Source organism: Aotus nancymaae, unplaced genomic scaffold (assembly GCF_030222135.1).
Source record: "Aotus nancymaae isolate 86718 unplaced genomic scaffold, 86718_ANA_hifiasm-v0.15.2.pri h1tg000019l, whole genome shotgun sequence".
NCBI lineage: Eukaryota > Metazoa > Chordata > Mammalia > Primates > Aotidae > Aotus > Aotus nancymaae.
Window position 1 is genome coordinate 4404446 of NW_026988431.1, and position 16986 is coordinate 4421431.

General features: G+C 38.2%; 1 protein-coding gene across 9 annotated transcripts in view; it reads right to left on the minus strand.

The window, feature by feature from the left end:
- Window positions 1–16986, minus strand: part of RBMS3 (RNA binding motif single stranded interacting protein 3) — a 1161208-nt gene that overhangs the window by 428038 nt on the left and 716184 nt on the right. For all 9 annotated transcript variants that reach the window (XM_064378594.1, XM_064378591.1, XM_064378593.1 and 6 more), the window contains one exon: window positions 4454–4545. In XM_064378594.1, coding sequence (XP_064234664.1) covers window positions 4454–4545 — 92 coding nt within the window. The remainder of the gene's footprint in view (window positions 1–4453; window positions 4546–16986) is intronic.

Below are 16986 nucleotides of genomic sequence, written 5' to 3' on the forward strand. Positions count from 1 at the left end.
TTGAATAACCAAGGAACTTATTGCACTGACAGCGCAAGAATTCTAATTCTGCTTAACATGATTTGATATGTATTTGAGATCAGTAATTTAGGCTTGTTTCCAATTTTCTCCTTTCTTAAATGGTCATTTTCACATGAATACATGTATCCCGTTGCTTCTGTGTCATTCTATAGTGTGATAATTCAGAGAGAGAACTTCTCTTTTAAAGGTATGGATTGCTGAACTATAAGGAGGAGCCATGGGCCTGTTGGAGACAATGGCATCACCAGATGCAATCACAGAATAATGGTTTGAGGTGGGCTTCTATTGGGAAAGAATTAATGCATGCCACCTGTAATGATGTCATGGATGCTGAAAAGCCAAGGGGATGGACTGTTCTTAATTTTCTCTACTGCAGAGGCGAAGAAGTTAAAATACTCATCGTCTCATATTCTCTTACAAGAAAGAGGAAAATCATGTGACTCAGTTTTGGCTTTTGAGTTGTAAGCACAAGTTGCTAAGTTGAGATTCTTGAAAAGCCTTTAAAAGGACAAAATCAGCCATACTGCTCCTTTATCTATTTGCTTTTTTCTCTTTTTCCTGGATTAACTGTGGATACAAGAGCTAGAACTTTAGAAGCCATCTTATAAATGTATGACATAAAAGCCAGAGAAAAAGGATGGCAGAGCTGTCTTGATCCTTGATGGCACCCCAAAGAACCGCCCTCCGCTGTCTATCTATGGCCTCCTTCCTACATGAGTAAAATAAACATCTGTAAGTTAACTTATTGTTAGCAGGGGTTTATTCACTTTTTTTCATGCTTACAGAGACACATATTCCTTGGCCAATAAGTGTTTTCTCTATATCCTGAAGTTGGCAAGAAAAGTAACAGTCAAAATTCTTAGTCTAGAGCTGTAGCAATTCAGGAGACAGAATGTTAAGCATTCAGAAAAAAAATTTTTATGCAATCTTCATTCTCTAATATTCAGTACACTACCTAGACAGAGTAGGCAATAAAAATGCTTGCTGACTGATGCTATCTATTATATATTTTAAAGAAACTAATTTGGAATAACGCACACTTCAAACACACATTAGGATTTATAGAAGGTTTAGTAGCAAATCTGAATTTAATGTATAACAATATTGAATAACATTTACTGAATTCTTACTATAATCTAGGCTCTATGCTAAATACTTAATGTATTTTCTAAAATTCTCACAGCAATTCTATAACCTAAGAGTTATTATTAGAGAAGTTCAGAGATATTTAAATAACTTAGCCAAGGTCACATAGCCAGGTGGTACCAGAGTCAGGATTCAAGGCCAAGCTTACTTCCCTCCAAATCTATGCTCATAACCACTATGTGTTACTAAAATATTCTGAATCTGATTTCCTAAAAGAAACATGTCTTTTGATACAAAAAATAGAAAACCCTTTGTGGCAGAAAGGTAAGTAAACAGAAAAATGTTCATAGTGGTTGTTCATTATTAATCAATTACCACTTCCTGGATGATTTGCTACTGGTTGACAGATCAGTTGGATTTTCCATATGCACACATTGGAACAAGCTAGCTAAATAAAGCAATTCACATGGAGAGTTTTATGTTACCTGAAGGTTACTATTGGGAAACTAGATTACTAGTAATATTTTTATTTTAAAATCCTGGAGTCATTAAAATGTGACACCACAACCTGCATAGCAGGATATTGATAAGAACAAGGATGCAGGAGGTGATTCAGTAGATACTTAAATGGCAAAAAATATAGTGCAAGTTTCACACACCCTGCAGACTGCAGGTTTATATGATAATAAATAATAGTTATCACTAGGACAAAGAGGGAAAATGCCATGAAATCCAATAGCTCAGTGAGAAATCTGCTAATACAGGTGGTCAAGCTTATCCCATTTCATTGTCAAAGGGAGCCTATTTATTTCCTTATGGATAGTTAAATTACAGAGTCATTCATTGCTGAAAGTTTTTCAGTAGGCAAATATGAATCTAAAGCTAACAGAATAAGAATTAACTTCACAGGCAACAGAATTGATAAGATAAAATCTTTGAACAAACTACAAAAATAGAAGTGACTTTAAACATTCCAATTGGAAGCTCTTTCCTTTATACAGTGGGAAAGAGCCAACAGCCAAAATGCTGGCTAGGAAAAATCATCATTTTAGGAGTTCTTTAAAACATTTCCCCAAATCAGGAGGAATAGCAGGGAGTAGGGGGATTGGGGAGGGATAGCACTAGGAGAAATACCTTATGTAGATGACGGGGCGATGGATGCAGCAAACCACTAACATGGCACATGTATACCTATGTAACAAACCTGCACGATCTGCACAGGTACCCCAGAACTTAAAGTATAACAAATATAAAAAAATTTTCCCCAAATCAAATGCCTTCTGACTAGGGAAGATGCCAATGATTAGAGAAAGAGAATGAAAGAGAGAGGGTGTGGGTGGGTGGGTAAGAGAGAGAGAAAGAGAGAGATTCCCTGTGCATTAGAATGCTGGGAAACTGAGGGAAAATATTCATATAGGTTCCTCAGTAGTTATAAAATCAATGTCAACTTTCTTTTCTTCTTGTACAAGATGGCAGTGGTTTTTATCTAACAACTAACTATACATATTCTGAGGACGTTTGAAATGGTGGAGATTATGCATGCTGTTTTCATTACTTCTAAAGTGCTACAATCTGGTAACTTCCAGATTTGGGAATTTACCAATGGAATAAATCAAAGATATTCCAATACAACTTTTTCCTTAAGCATTTTTATATTCCTTTTCTTGCAGGTAGGTGTTGTTTTCAGTCCAAATTCACGTTATATATTTTACATATACCTAACAGCTACATTTCATCATCTGTTTTCTGGGTATAGGAAGTCACTATTTAAGTTGCCATGGACTCCTTCCTAAACCAAGACATGTATATATTTTCCTTATTAATGAAAAAGACTAACTTCATCAATCTTAGTTCATGAAAAAATCCAAGGCTTCCAGTCATAATGTTGATGAAGAATACATTACGCAGCTGAAAGTATTCAAATGTATACTGCCTTGAACAACTATTCATGTGTCATAAAGGACAATGAGTTCACCAAAGTAATCTATATGGGAAGTGGCTCGCAACAGAAGGTTAACAGATACGGTCTCCAACATTTTACTAGAAGACAATTGAAGATGAAGAAATGAAATAGCTTACCTCTAGTTATTTGAGGTCAAGATTGGAAAATGTTATCAAATAATGTTAGCAATCTCAGCAAAATCCAAATAACTGAAAATTAGACTACCTTATCATTATATCACTCAACTCTAATGGGAATAGTTAAGCTTAAGTGCATATATGAATAGAGCATGAATACATTAGAACAGGTTCAAGGGCTGTTGGCCATTCCACCTAAAATTTACAGAATCTGGAGATAAATAAGTTCACTAGTATCAATCAGAAAGAATATTTAAAGACTTAGGTTGCAGGTGAACAAATTCAAAATGATCATCATTTTAAAACAGACATCTAACAAGCATCATTGTTATAAACAATTGTTTTGACTTTTTATCTAGAAAAAATTATAGATATACAGGATGTTGCAAAGATAGTACAGAGAGATCTTATGTACCCTTCATCGAGTTTCTACAAATGTTACATGTTATATAATTATATGATATCAAAACCAGGAAACTGACATTGGTGTAACATGTGTATATAGTTCTATATTACTTTATCAGGTATAGATTCTTGTAACCACCACTGCAATCAGGATACAAAAGTATTGTAAATAATTTAACTTATTTTCTCAGATATCAAAATATATTACGATTTCAGGTAGAAGGTTCTAGAATACTTATTCTATTTAACAATACATAAATTATTGAAAACTATTAATATCTAAAATTATTATCTTAGAAAACTCTATGTATAAAGGCCAAAGTGAAATTCTAGCAATACAGAGAAGGTACACTTCAGTTAAACTCATTTCCCTGCACAGATCAAACAACCCATCATTCAACAATCAGCTCTGTCCAGCTAAGAGAACACACACATTTTTTAGCAGGCAGTTTGTCCAAGACAATTTGCTGATAATTCTACTATTCCAAAACTGTTTACCAGTAGAAATCCCAGACACACACACACACAGAGGCATGTCCCACCTTTCTCAAGCAGAACAGAGCAGTTCAAAAGTGTCCTTAAATCTCTAATGAGGTTACCATAATAAAAGATACAATAATAAATATACTTAAAGAAACAATGATCAGCCAGATTCTCCTAAGCCAAGCTAAATGTGAAGTTTCTTATTTTTCCTAACAAGAAAATACAAACCAAATTGTTGTAACCTCCATCTCTGAGTGAGCTCAGAGCAAAGCAGAAATATTTAATCTCTCCTTCTTCCATCCTCCTCTCTCTCTCTCTCACACATACACAGACACACACACACACACACACACACACACACCCCAAACATCAATCTTACCTTAGCCATCTGTGCCTGCACACCATTTGCCTTGAGAGATGCTACCGCTTTCTGTGCGGCTGCAGGACTGTCAAAATCTACAAAACCATAACCTGTGAAAACATAAAAACCCCTAGTTAGTATTCACAAAAAGCTAAATGTCTATCTTCACTGCTGAAGTGCAAGTTTACAGACAGAGTTGCATTCATTTCTTCTGACACATAAGCCTGGTTGATCATTAGGCTCTTAGACTGGCAGTCCTTAACGCTTTGGGAGAGATACCGTAAGATCTCTAGACACAAAATAGTAACTCTTACTTTCTAGGCATTGCTTTGGAGATTGAGTATACAATCCATAACCTGATTTAAACTAATTTGGTGAGTAAGACAATAGACTGTTTAACTCTGTTCTTTCTTCAATGGCAAAATGAGATGCATAAAATAATGGAAAATATAGAAAATTCTCTCCTGAGAGTTAATTTTCAAAACCTCAAATATTGATGTTAACAAAAACCATGATAAGAACATGCAAAAGGTTATCATCAGCAACTGCAATAGTGCTGAGCACACAGTAGGTATTCAACAAATATATGTTGACGTCATGAATAGGTACAAGCTGTGAATGAGAGTTAGGGTTTAAACCTAGTTCCAGTGGATTACTATGCCCACGCTCCTCCATTATCTTGTCTCTCTCAATGATAACATCTTAAATTATTTTGACAATTAAGGGATCTGTGAAAAAGAATGACTAAATGCATAAGTTTTCATGCTTCTTTTAAAAATAAGAAATACACACCTATGTTGCTTATTTGTTTCCAGTGTACAGTCTGAAAAGGGTATACAAGTTCCCGATGCTATTCTGATTGTGTGCTTGTGTGGATATGCACATGTGGTGAGAGCAAATAAATAGTAAAATGGTCAATGAAAAGGCCATTTTGCATGCCCTTACGCTAGTTAATAGTCCAAGGCTTAGCCTAACAGCAATGTCAACTGCCAAGAATGTTTTGAAATATAAATGCTCAAGAGTGAGTATAAGGGCAGCTTTGTTTGGCATGCTTAAAAAGCTCACCAAATGTATCCTATACTTCTCAGCTGTCAGGTTAGGAATCATCAGTATTCTTCTGCTTGTCTCATTTAGAAGTTTTGAGGTGAGCCACTGAAGCAAACCTACTAACCTTGTACTGTGACACCTCCTCCCACCCCAAAATAACCAAAGAAGAGTGCAAGGGAATTCAATTACCAAGTTGTTTCTTTTAATTAACTTTTTAATTTTTTCCCCTCGAATCTCATCTTCTTTTTTCTCCCTCCCAGCATGTTATCCTAAAATGAACTTGTTACACAGCAGTGTACCGTAAAATGCTCTTGAAAAGCTGGGCAGAGAAGCTGTGAAGTTTGTATTTCTAATCCAAAAGGAAGCCTGTTCTGTAAGTACTGCTAATTCTTCTCTTCCTACAAAATCAAACTAAGTGGGTAATATAAGTATTTACCACCCACCAAGATGAGTAAGATAGAAAAAAAAGTAGAAAGTAATAGTCAAGAAATAGGGCCCAGGGGAGAAGAAAGCAAAACTATCATCTCTCACGTGCCAGTTGCTGTGCTGGGTAGTTGACGCACTGGTACTTGGTGAAGTCATAATAACGTCATGTACTACTACTGGCTTCATGCCCACTATGCACATGAAGAAGAAACTGAAGCTCAGGTAAGCTGATCCAACTAGACTAGAATCACAAGCCACTCAATGAGCAGACCCAGGATTTGAAGTCAAGTCTGCACGTCCTTTCAAGTACACCATACCATGAACTGCTTTATGTTCCCACACTGTAAACTATTTCTACTAGCCTCTGAAGCCCACCAGAGGAAGGACTCAGTCCTGAAAATTCCTTAAATGGCAAGGAATAAACAATTCCAAATAAAAGGATTTAATTGAGCTCATTTAATCAGTTCATTTGTCAGTGGAGTGGTTGATGAGTTAAGATGAGATTGAGATGGGAACAACCTTGTACCTTACACTTTGATCAGTCTTCCTCATCCATTCGCAGGCTCATTTATTTGTTCAATAATAAAATTCTATTTCAGGCACTGCACTGAGCACAGGGTATACAGTGGTAGAAACAAACCTCGGTTCTCACTCATGCAACTAATAACTGAGATGGGAGAGGGACAAGAACAAATAACCATACAAATAAATACATACTTAAAAATTGCGGCCGGGCGCGGTGGCTCACGCCTGTAATCCCAGCACTTTGGGAGGCCGAGGCGGGTGGATCACGAGGTCAAGAAATTGAGACCATCCCGGTCAACATGGTGAAACCCCGTCTCTACTAAAAATGCAAAAATTAGCTGGGCATGGTGGCGTGTGCCTGTAGTCCCAGCTACTCGGGAGGCTGAGGCAGGAGAATTGTCTGAACCCAGGAGGCAGAGGTTGCGGTGAGCCGAGATCGCGCCATTGCACTCCAGCCTGGGTAACAAGAGCGAAACTCCGTCTCAAAAAAAAAAAAAAAAAAAAAAAAAATTGCACATCTTCCTTGAAATTAAATGACAGCATATAATATAGATTTTAATTACTGATTGTCCATTATTAAGTTTTAAAGGAGCAATGGTGTGACATGATCTGCATTTAAAAATTGATCACTCTGGCCAGAGACTGCAATGTTGCTGGGGAGCTAGGAAGCTAGAATGGAATCGGGAGATAACTTAGGGGCTATTGCAACATTCCAGAAGAATGGCAGCTGGCAATGAAACAGGACGAAATGGACGGGTTGAGTTATATTTTGGAGGCAGAATTAACAGGGCTTTGTAAATGGATGGACTGAATTGGGAAAAAGGAAGACGTAGATAAGGTTTACTACCGGTTTTGTTCATTTGTTTTGTTTTGATTTTGCCATAAGCCACTGGGTAAGTAGTTATGTGATTTATTGAAATGGGGAGACTCAAGGAAGAACCAGCAGGAGAGAAGGAAAATTAAAATATTGGTGTGAGACATGCTGAGTCAGAAATGGAAGAGATATCTAAATAGAAACATCAAATTGCAGTTGGACATATTAGCTTGGTGCTCACAAACGGAGATGAACTTGGAAATACAGGAGGACAACAGGACAAAGATGTTATTTAGAGATGTTATTTATAGGAAATAGTAAAAAATGCCTAGAGTAAGTATATTTAAAAAAACGTGCAGGATTAGAACTCTAGCAACTTCAACATTTAGGCATCACATAAAAAGAAAAGACTGCAAAGAAAGCTGGAGAGTCAGAGAGGAAGAAGGAAATGAAAAGCGAATCAGATGTCTCAAATTCAACGTAAGAAAGTATTCTGAGAAGGAGGGAGAGATCATGCTACTGAGAGTTTGAGCAAGAAGACAGCTTGAAGATGCCCAGTGTGTTTAGAAACATGATGTCATTATTATGATTTGCTTTAGGCAAGTGGTGGGGATTGAAGCCTGCTGGAGTAGTTGAAGCATAAGAGAGAGATGAAGAGGAGGATTTACAGGCCTTGTTGCAGTTATCTTGGCTGGGAAGAAGAATTAAGAGACAGATTTAGCTAGCAAGGGATATAAGGTCAACTGAGTTGTTTTTGTTGGTTTGCTTTAAGAAGGAGACACTATGGTTGTGTGTGTGTGTGTGTGTGTGTGTGTGTGTGTTGTCGATTTCCTACCCAATTCCAGTGTGAAGTCAGGGTAACAAACTGCTGAGTATTCATGTAAATTATTCAACAAATATTTATTGACCACTTTCTATAGGACAGATCCTGTTCTTGGTATTTTTGAATGTTCAATATTGAGGGGAAAGCTCAAGCAGAAAATAGATTAAAGCTTCAGGAGGACAAGTGGACAATTTATAGAATGCCATTCCTGAGAAGGTAGAAGGGTGGGGGTATCTAGAAACTTGATGAAAGTGTTGGCCTTCCCTAGACAAGGATCCTCCCCTTCACCCATTGTAACTGGAAGAACAAAGAGCAATCTCTATTATCAGGTGTTTTGTTTTTGTATTTCCCAGGTACTAGGACTGTACCTAATACCTAGACTATGTTTAATAAATGTTTGTGAAAATAAATGGAGAGCATGTTTAAAAGATGTGAATTTACTTCATGGAACTGTGATGGGGGTTAACTGGTAAAAATGTCTATTAATACTGTTGGACTACAAAGAACACATAATGCTAAGTGGTCATGGTTCTGTTTCAGCCATGCTGCCACCCAACAGGCAGCCCCTTATTTTATGACTCCCACCCTTTCCTCTAGCGTGGCTTCTTTCTGGCTTCTTCCCTTCTTTTTCACCCCCACATGGTACATATGATATTATAAAATCAAGATGCTGACCTTCAGGACTAAACTCCAATCCAAACAGAAGACATTTCTGTGAGGGTACCATACACCCTGAGCTTTCTCTGAATCAAGAATGATCTGGCTAAACTTTGAGAAAAGTGTACTTACAAAGAGTCATCCTGCCAGCAAGGAGAGACAGGTTGGCCCTTTTGTACAAAATGTCTGTACTGATGGCTCCAAGCCAAGCGGGCTAAAGACTTCATAAATAAAATTATAAATGGGCGATAAGCCACCAAATCAGAAATATTTCACTGAATTATGTGTTTTTCATATAGACTCACTTTCACTAGTTCCAATGAAAGTTTATGTCAAAATGTCTCAAGTAACCCTGAAAAATACTCTCATTCTAGAAATAAACACTGCATTACTGAGTTTTACATGACAGCAGATACTACATCACAATCAGAAGAAAACAAAATGAAATACGAGACTGCCCCTAAAGAATAATGATTCATTTAGCAAGGAATAAAGCCACTTCAATTTGCTTTCAATTTGTTTTCCTTAATGACAAATAATCAAGTCTGGGAACAGCAGCCTCTGTACCTACATCTGGTGAGGAGAAGGTAAGGGGAGATTAGTTCAGCTTCAGCTAATAATGCTTTACGGTAACTGCTAAAAATCCTCAACAAAACACTGGCAAATGCTAACCATCAGAAACTCTGGCCCAAGTGGCTGTAAGCCCACCCGTCTCACTCTCTCAGTTACATAATTAAGCTTGGCAGCAGGTTCAAATGAATTAAAACTGAATGTCACTGTTTTCTCCACACACCCCTGTCCTTGTTTTTCTTCCTTGTCAGGGGGAGAAGGCCAGCAGTTCTGCAATTAGCGGGAAGTAGAGCAGTGAGAAGGAACCAACTCTGTGATAATTAGGTCATTTGCCAAATACACTCATTCCATTGGCAGATATAATCAATGCTTTCCTGAAATGTTTTAAACCCTGTGTGTTAATTTAAAGTTTTGCTATTTTTATTGCACTACAAGCCTGGTGACTTTTGGGAAAAAAAAGTCTCTCTCTATCTCTCTCTCTCTCTCTCTCTCTGTGTGTGTGTGTGTGTGTGTGTGTGTATATAGATATATATATATAGATGAAATTCTACAAAGAATAGTAGTGTCTGGATGGTTCTTATCTTGTTTCCTTCAGTCATTTGCAGGCAACATCTTCCCTGAAACTTTTGCCATTCCATTGAACCACTGTGTGACAATCCATTGGAAATTTCATTCAATGTTTCTTTACCATCTTCAGAAGCTTATTTTATACTTCTTTGTTGCTGTGGGCTCCTTAAGTTCTCTATTCAAACTCCTTATTTATTTACCAACATTGGGATTGTTCTTCATGTGTGCGTTGGGGTGGGTTGCAGGGAAGTAATGATAAAGCTAGAACTCCTGCTTTAGATTTGCAGGGCCATCAACAGTCAGCCAAGGAGACTTGCTCTCAGACTCTCAGAGTGTAACTGCACACTATATTTCACAACATTCGTATTGTTCCTCCTCTTCAGAATGATCATCATAAAAGCTCACTTGAAACACAGATGGCTTAGTGTATCACCCAAATTCTTTCAAAGACAATCCAACTTTGAGTCAAATGCGATTTCCAAACAGAAAAAGCAAACATTTTGGCTAAGAATCATATATACATTCAGCTGAAATTCTACTTAAGTTTAACAGTTGAAGATGTTAACAAGGAATCACCTTTCCATAAATCCTTCCCCATCTTCCATTTGGGCTTAGCAATCTTCTGTGGCTGTTGTCTGGGCTCAGACTACGATGCCTGAGTTGCAGGGAGAGAGGAGTGGTTTGCAGGCTGCCTGGAAGTCTGGTGGCACTTAGATTGCCTCCATGCCTCTGTATTTCTGCTGGATTTCTACTGTATCCCTAAACTATTCATTTATTGCTGAATATCTTTCTTTATTGGATTTCCTACTTCTTTGCGTTATGTGATCACAGGAGATAATAACAGTGTTGATATCCTTATTGCTACTTTTCTACTTAAAACAAACAAGAAAACCTACTCATCTCTTCAGTATCTTCTTTGGTGTCCATTTACTGTGAGTGATCATTATAGTAAAGCTGGGATACCACAGGAGAACCAATATGATAGCCTTATGGTCTATCTCAGATTTGTGGAAAATATAGAGGCAAAAGATAGTTTCTACTGAAAGCAAAAGCCAGAGACAATAGAGCTTATTGTGAGAAAAATTCTAAGCCATTATAATCTGAAATCACCTTTGCTTTCAAATGTCTTAAAAATATAAGACTCAGGGAGTTGATACAGAAAAGAAACCACATATGGACTGCCCAAACAGAGAGGGTTGCAGCCTCAGACACTCAGCAAACAAGGGAAAATAAGATGGGCAACAATAGCCACTGTACAGAAAACAGGTTGCTCCACTGCAATTCCCTGATGTTCCAGTTTAATTGCCTAAGCATTCTGAAATCCTTGTGCCAGAAATACTAAAACAAGACATCAGCTTTTGGAATAGAAATTTGCCTGGGATTAGTGACATTTTCGAACCACAATGTGATCTTCCTTTTATTGATTATTATTTTTTATTATACTTTAAGTTCTGGGGTACATGTGCAGAACTTGTAGCATTGTTGCATAGGTACACACATGCCATGGTGGTTTGCTGCCTCCATCCCCCTGTCACCTAAAGTGGGTACTTCTCCCAATGTTATCCCTCCCTAACTTCCCCAACCCCTGCTATCCCTCCCCTAGCCTCCTACACCCCAAAAGACCCCAGTGTGTGATGTTCCCCTCCCTGTGTCCACGTATTCTCATTGTTCAACACCCAACTATGAGTGAGAACGTGTGGTGTTTGGTTTTCTGTTCTTGTGTCAGTTTGCTGAGAATGATGGTTTCCAGCTTCATCCGTGTCCCTGCAAAGGACATGAACTCATATTTTTTATGGCTGCACAGTATTCCATGGTGTATATGTGACACATTTTCTTTATCCAGTCTATCATTGATGGGCATTTGGGTTGGTTCCAAGTCTTTACTATTGTACACAGTGCAGCAATGAACATAGGTGTGCATGTCTCTTTATAATAAAACAATTTAGAATCCTTTGGGTATATATCCAGTAATGGGATTGCTGGGTCAAATGGCATTTCTATATCTAGATCCTTGAGAAATTGCCACACTGTCTTCCACAATGGTTGAACTAATTTACATTCCCACCAACAGTGTAAAATTGTTCTCATTTCTCTACATCCTCACCAGCGTCTTGTCTTCAAATTTTTTAATGATGGCCATTCTAACTGGCGTGAGATGGTATCTCAATGTGGTTTTGATTTGCATTTCTCTAATGACCGGTGATGATGAACATTTTTTCATATGTTTGTTGGCCACATAAATGTCTTCTTTTGAAAAGTATCTGTTTATATCCTTTTCCCACTTTTAGATGGGGTTGTTTTTTTCTCGTAAATTTGTTTTAGTTCTTTATAGATTCGGGATATTAGCCCTTTGTCAGATGGGTAGCTTGCAAAAAATGTTTCCCATTCTGTTGGTTGTCAGTTCACTCTAACGATTGTTTCTTTTGCTCTGCAGAAGCTCTTAAGTTTAATTAGATCCCATTAGTTTATTTTGGCTTTTGTTGCCATTGCTTTCAGTGTTTTAGTTATGAAGTCCTTGCCTATGCCTATGTCCTGAATGATGTTGCCTAGGTTTTCTTCTAGGGTTTTGATGGTGTTAAGTCTTATGTTTAAATCTTTAATCCATCTGGAGTTAATTTTTGTATAAGGTGTAAGGAAGGGATCCAGTTTCAGCTTCCAGCACTATCTTCCTTTTATGTAGTAAATGCTTAGTAAATTTAACAATAATAATAAAAGGAGAATGAAGAAAGGATTCCCTTTTATTATTATTATTATTATTAAATTTACTTAGCATCTACTACATACAAGGAAGATAGTGCTAGATGCTGTAAGGGAAACAAAAACTCTAACATGGCTCTTCCCGACAACGAGTTTATAGTCTAGCACAGTTGATAAATCAATTTAAATGCAGCAGAGTTTATGTTTAAATGACATATAGACACGATTATCTTCACATTATTGGACTAATTTTATACTGGATAGTATGTATGGTTTAGGGTGCATAGCTCTGGTCAACAGAGCTAAACAACTGAGCCATGTTCCATTCAATAAGTGTCATGATGGTAAAATTATCCGTATTCTAAATTTATGTGTATATGTATGCTTTAGTCTATCTTTCTGCCTCTCCATTTGTTTGAAATTAGTACAAGGTATAGAGAGTAATCACTATCATATACATTGTGGAAAGAAAGTGCTAGTATTTTAAGATGGCAACTGTTTCTTCCAGGTGGGGGCAAACTTAGTATATTTTGCACACAAATGACAAAACTAAGGACTGGGGAAAAGGAACAGGTCCCCGGTGGTATTTCCAAGCAGAATAAAACAATTACAAAGACAGACAAATTTAGAGAGCAAAGTATTTAGTAGTATGCCACTTGAAAATGGGACACTTTCTCATCCATTTATGTTATCCAAAAAAACGTATTAAACTAAACACAAATTCAAATCCCAAAACTCACTTTCCTTTTCACCATGTTCAATTGATTTTTTAAATGAGAGAAATTGCTTCCTTATACTGAGTAAAGTCAAAATCAGTATCAGGATCATTATTTATGGGCTTAGTGCAGTCACCATGCCTTATTGAGATTAAAGGAACTCACTGATTTGCCAAGGAACAACCATTACTCTATTATAGTATTGCACAGATTAAAGGAGCAGTGTACTTGACAGTAAATGGGCAGATTAATCTCTGTGAACCATCTATAAAACTCTGCTTTACTAACAGGCTGTATTCAAATATACAAATAAAATAATATGTCTTATTCGAGCTGTTGGTCCTGTGTGTCTCTGCCATCAAAACAGCAGGAGGTGCAAGTGTATAATGGTGACTATATGAGCAAGCCCAGAATATTAATAAAACAATTCCATTGAGTTTATAATTATGATAAAAGTCAGCTATAACTGAAGACTTAAATTATAGCTCTACAATTCCCAGCCCCAACTTAGGAAAGGCAAAACTAACTATAATTTCATTCCTGGCTGCCCCACTCTTCCCTGCCCCTTGCTCTAAAGATGGGAAGAACAATAGACTATTCCTCCATGCAAGGAATAGAGGTATGACCTCAGTGTATCAATTGGAGGACAAGCCCCTCACCTCTTCCCAGGTACTTTAATCCATATTCACACTTAATGGTTCCAGCAAATGCCCTGGGAAGCATGTTTGTACTCATCACTACTTACTCTTCCCTATAACAGAAGCATCCCTCTTTTTACCACCCATTCATTTTTAGAGGATAGATCACTGTAATAAAATTGGACAACCACCCAGAAAGATACATTAAATAGTTCAGAGCAGAAAGGAAGAGAAGTGAATTCTACATATAAGGTAACTCCTTCAAGAATCATGTATTACCCGTGATTCTTTGTTTTTGTTACACTCTACATTCTGGATATTCCCACCACCAACTTGTCACTTCATCTAAATTTCCTTATACAGTCATGTGTTCTCATGAACACCAATATTTTCCTGGGACAGGGCTCCATCCATGATTTCCACATTCAAAACATTTAATAAAAGGTTCTATTTAACTACAGTTATACATTTCCTAATTTATACTCATATTTGATTTAATGTGCTCCTTAGTCACATGTTTACAGGCTTTATTTCAAATATTTTAAATAAATATCCTCAAACACTGTCCCAATCACTGTTGAGACATGATGTATTTTACATCTTCTTAAACTCCAAAATACAATACTTAAAATTGTATTTGATATGTCAAGTGGGATGGAGAAAAGTAACTTCTTTTCTCCATCCCACTTGACATATCAAATTCACTTCTCCATCCCACTTGACATATCAAATACAATTTTAATTCAGTTTAGAGTTTTAAAAATAAAAAAAGCGCTTACATGTAGATATGCACAATGAAGAGTAACAAATGTACATGTTAAAATAAAAACAAAGACAAAACAAGCCAAACAATACAGAATTCAGTGAAATGTAATTTCCCTTACACCTAGACCTTGGTGCTTTAATCTTCAAAACAAACTGCCCTGTGAGTCCTTCTAATGGTCCGACTTGGAAGGGCAACTAAAACTAATTCCTGAGACCTTACTATTCTATGTGTTAGGGATACCCAGAGGTTTATAGAGTTATAAAAATATAATTCTTGTTATCAAAAATCATACAATGAAAAATATTTGTAGTTAAGATTTTATAAATGGCTCCCCAATTATACACACATTTCTTTTCCTAAAAATAAATAGTTGATAAAGGATGGAGTAAGATGGCAGAATAGAAACCTACACAGTTTGTACCCCTAGCAGGAACACCACATTTTAACAACTAGCTTCACACAGAAAAGCATCATTGCAAGGACCAAAAATCAAGTGAGCAATCCCAGTACCTAATTTTAACTTCATATCTTGGAAGAGACATTGAGGAGAACAGAAGAGACAGTCTTGAAGCACCGAAACCACCTCTCTATCACCAGGCAGTGAGCCGTGCAGCACAGAGTCTGTGTGCTTGAGGGAGGGAGAGCACAGCAACTGGGGGACTTTACATTAAACTCAGTGCTGCTCTGCCACAGTGAAGAGCAAAGCTGCACTGGGCTCAGCCAATGCCCACACACAGAAGGTGCATTTGGAACAGACCTAGCCAGAGGAGAATCATCCATCTCATCAGCTGATACTCAAGTCTCTTGGCAAGCCTTGCTATCACAGGTCAAAGTGTTCTGGGGACCTAGGTAAATTCTGAGTTAGTCAAGGGCACAGGGACTGCAATTCATATGCAACTCCTAGTGCTGGGCTGGGCTCAGAGCCAGAGGACTAGGGTTGCATGGCATGAGACCTAGGGAGACACCAGCCTGGGCAGCTAAAGGAATGCTTGTGCCATCCCTCCCCCAGCCTGAGGTGATACAGCTCACAGCAATGAAAATGTCTTCTTCTTTCTGCTTAAGGGGTAGAAAGCAAAGAGTAAAGAGGAGTCTTGCACCTTGAATACTAGCTCAGCCACAGTAGAATAGGGCAATGAGTAGAATAATGAGTCCCCCATTCCAGGCCCTATTTCCCAGATGACATTTCTAGACACACCCTGGGCCAAAACGCAACGTGCTGCATTGAAGGGAAGGACCTAGTCTTGGCAGGATTCATAACCTGCTGACTAAGGAGCCCCTGGGCCCTGAATAACCAGCAGTAAAACCCAGGTCGTATGCTATGGGCCTTGGTTTCTGAGATGTAGAGGAAGGAAATGTGAAGGAGACTTTTTTATCTTAGATGCCAGCTCAGCCACTGTGGGGTAGACCAAAAAGCAGGCTCTTGGGGTCACTATGTATAGAACTTGGCTAGTAGACAGCATTTCTGGACCTGCCCTGGGCCAGAGGAGAGCCAACTTCCCAGAAGGGTGAGCCTCAGGCTTGGCAGCATTTACCACAAGATGAGTGAAGAGCCACTGGGGTTTAAGGGAACAGGGGCAGTGGCCTGACAGAACCCCTGATGGGCCAGTAGTGGCGGTGCCCACAGGGAAAGGCTCCTCTGCCTGGGGAAAAGGGAAAAATGGAAAGAATTTTATATTGTGCATTGAGTGCCAGCTTAGCCGTAGTATAATAGAGCATCAGTCAAATTTTTAAGGTTTTTGACTACAATCCCTGGATCCCAGACAGTATCTCTGGACCACCTGGGGCCTGAGCAAACTTTCCATCCTGAAGGGAAAGACACAAACCTGGCTTGATTTGCCACCTGTTGATTGTAGAGGACTAGGGCCTTGATTAAACATAAGTGATAGCCAGGTAATGGTTAGAGTGGGCCTTGGGCAAGACTCAGTGCTACGCAGGTTTCAGGTCTGACTCAGTGGTTACGTTGATGGTGGCCACAGGAACCACACTGGGTCAATCCCAGTGCATCACCGCACCTACAGTTCTAGGTGGCTCAACACAAAGACAGATTCTCCATTTGTTTGGGAGAAAGTAAAGGAAAAGGATAAGACTCTCTGTCTGGTTATCCAGAGAATTCTCCCAGATCTTAACCAAAACCACCAAGGTGGTACTTCTACAACTCTGCAAAAACCACAGAAATATTGGGCTGAGGGCCCAAGTCCCTTCAAATACTTGGAAAGACTTCTCAAGAAGGATAGGCAAAAACAAGACCAGACCATGAACACAACAATAAATGTCTAACTCTTCAATGTCCAGACACCTATGAACA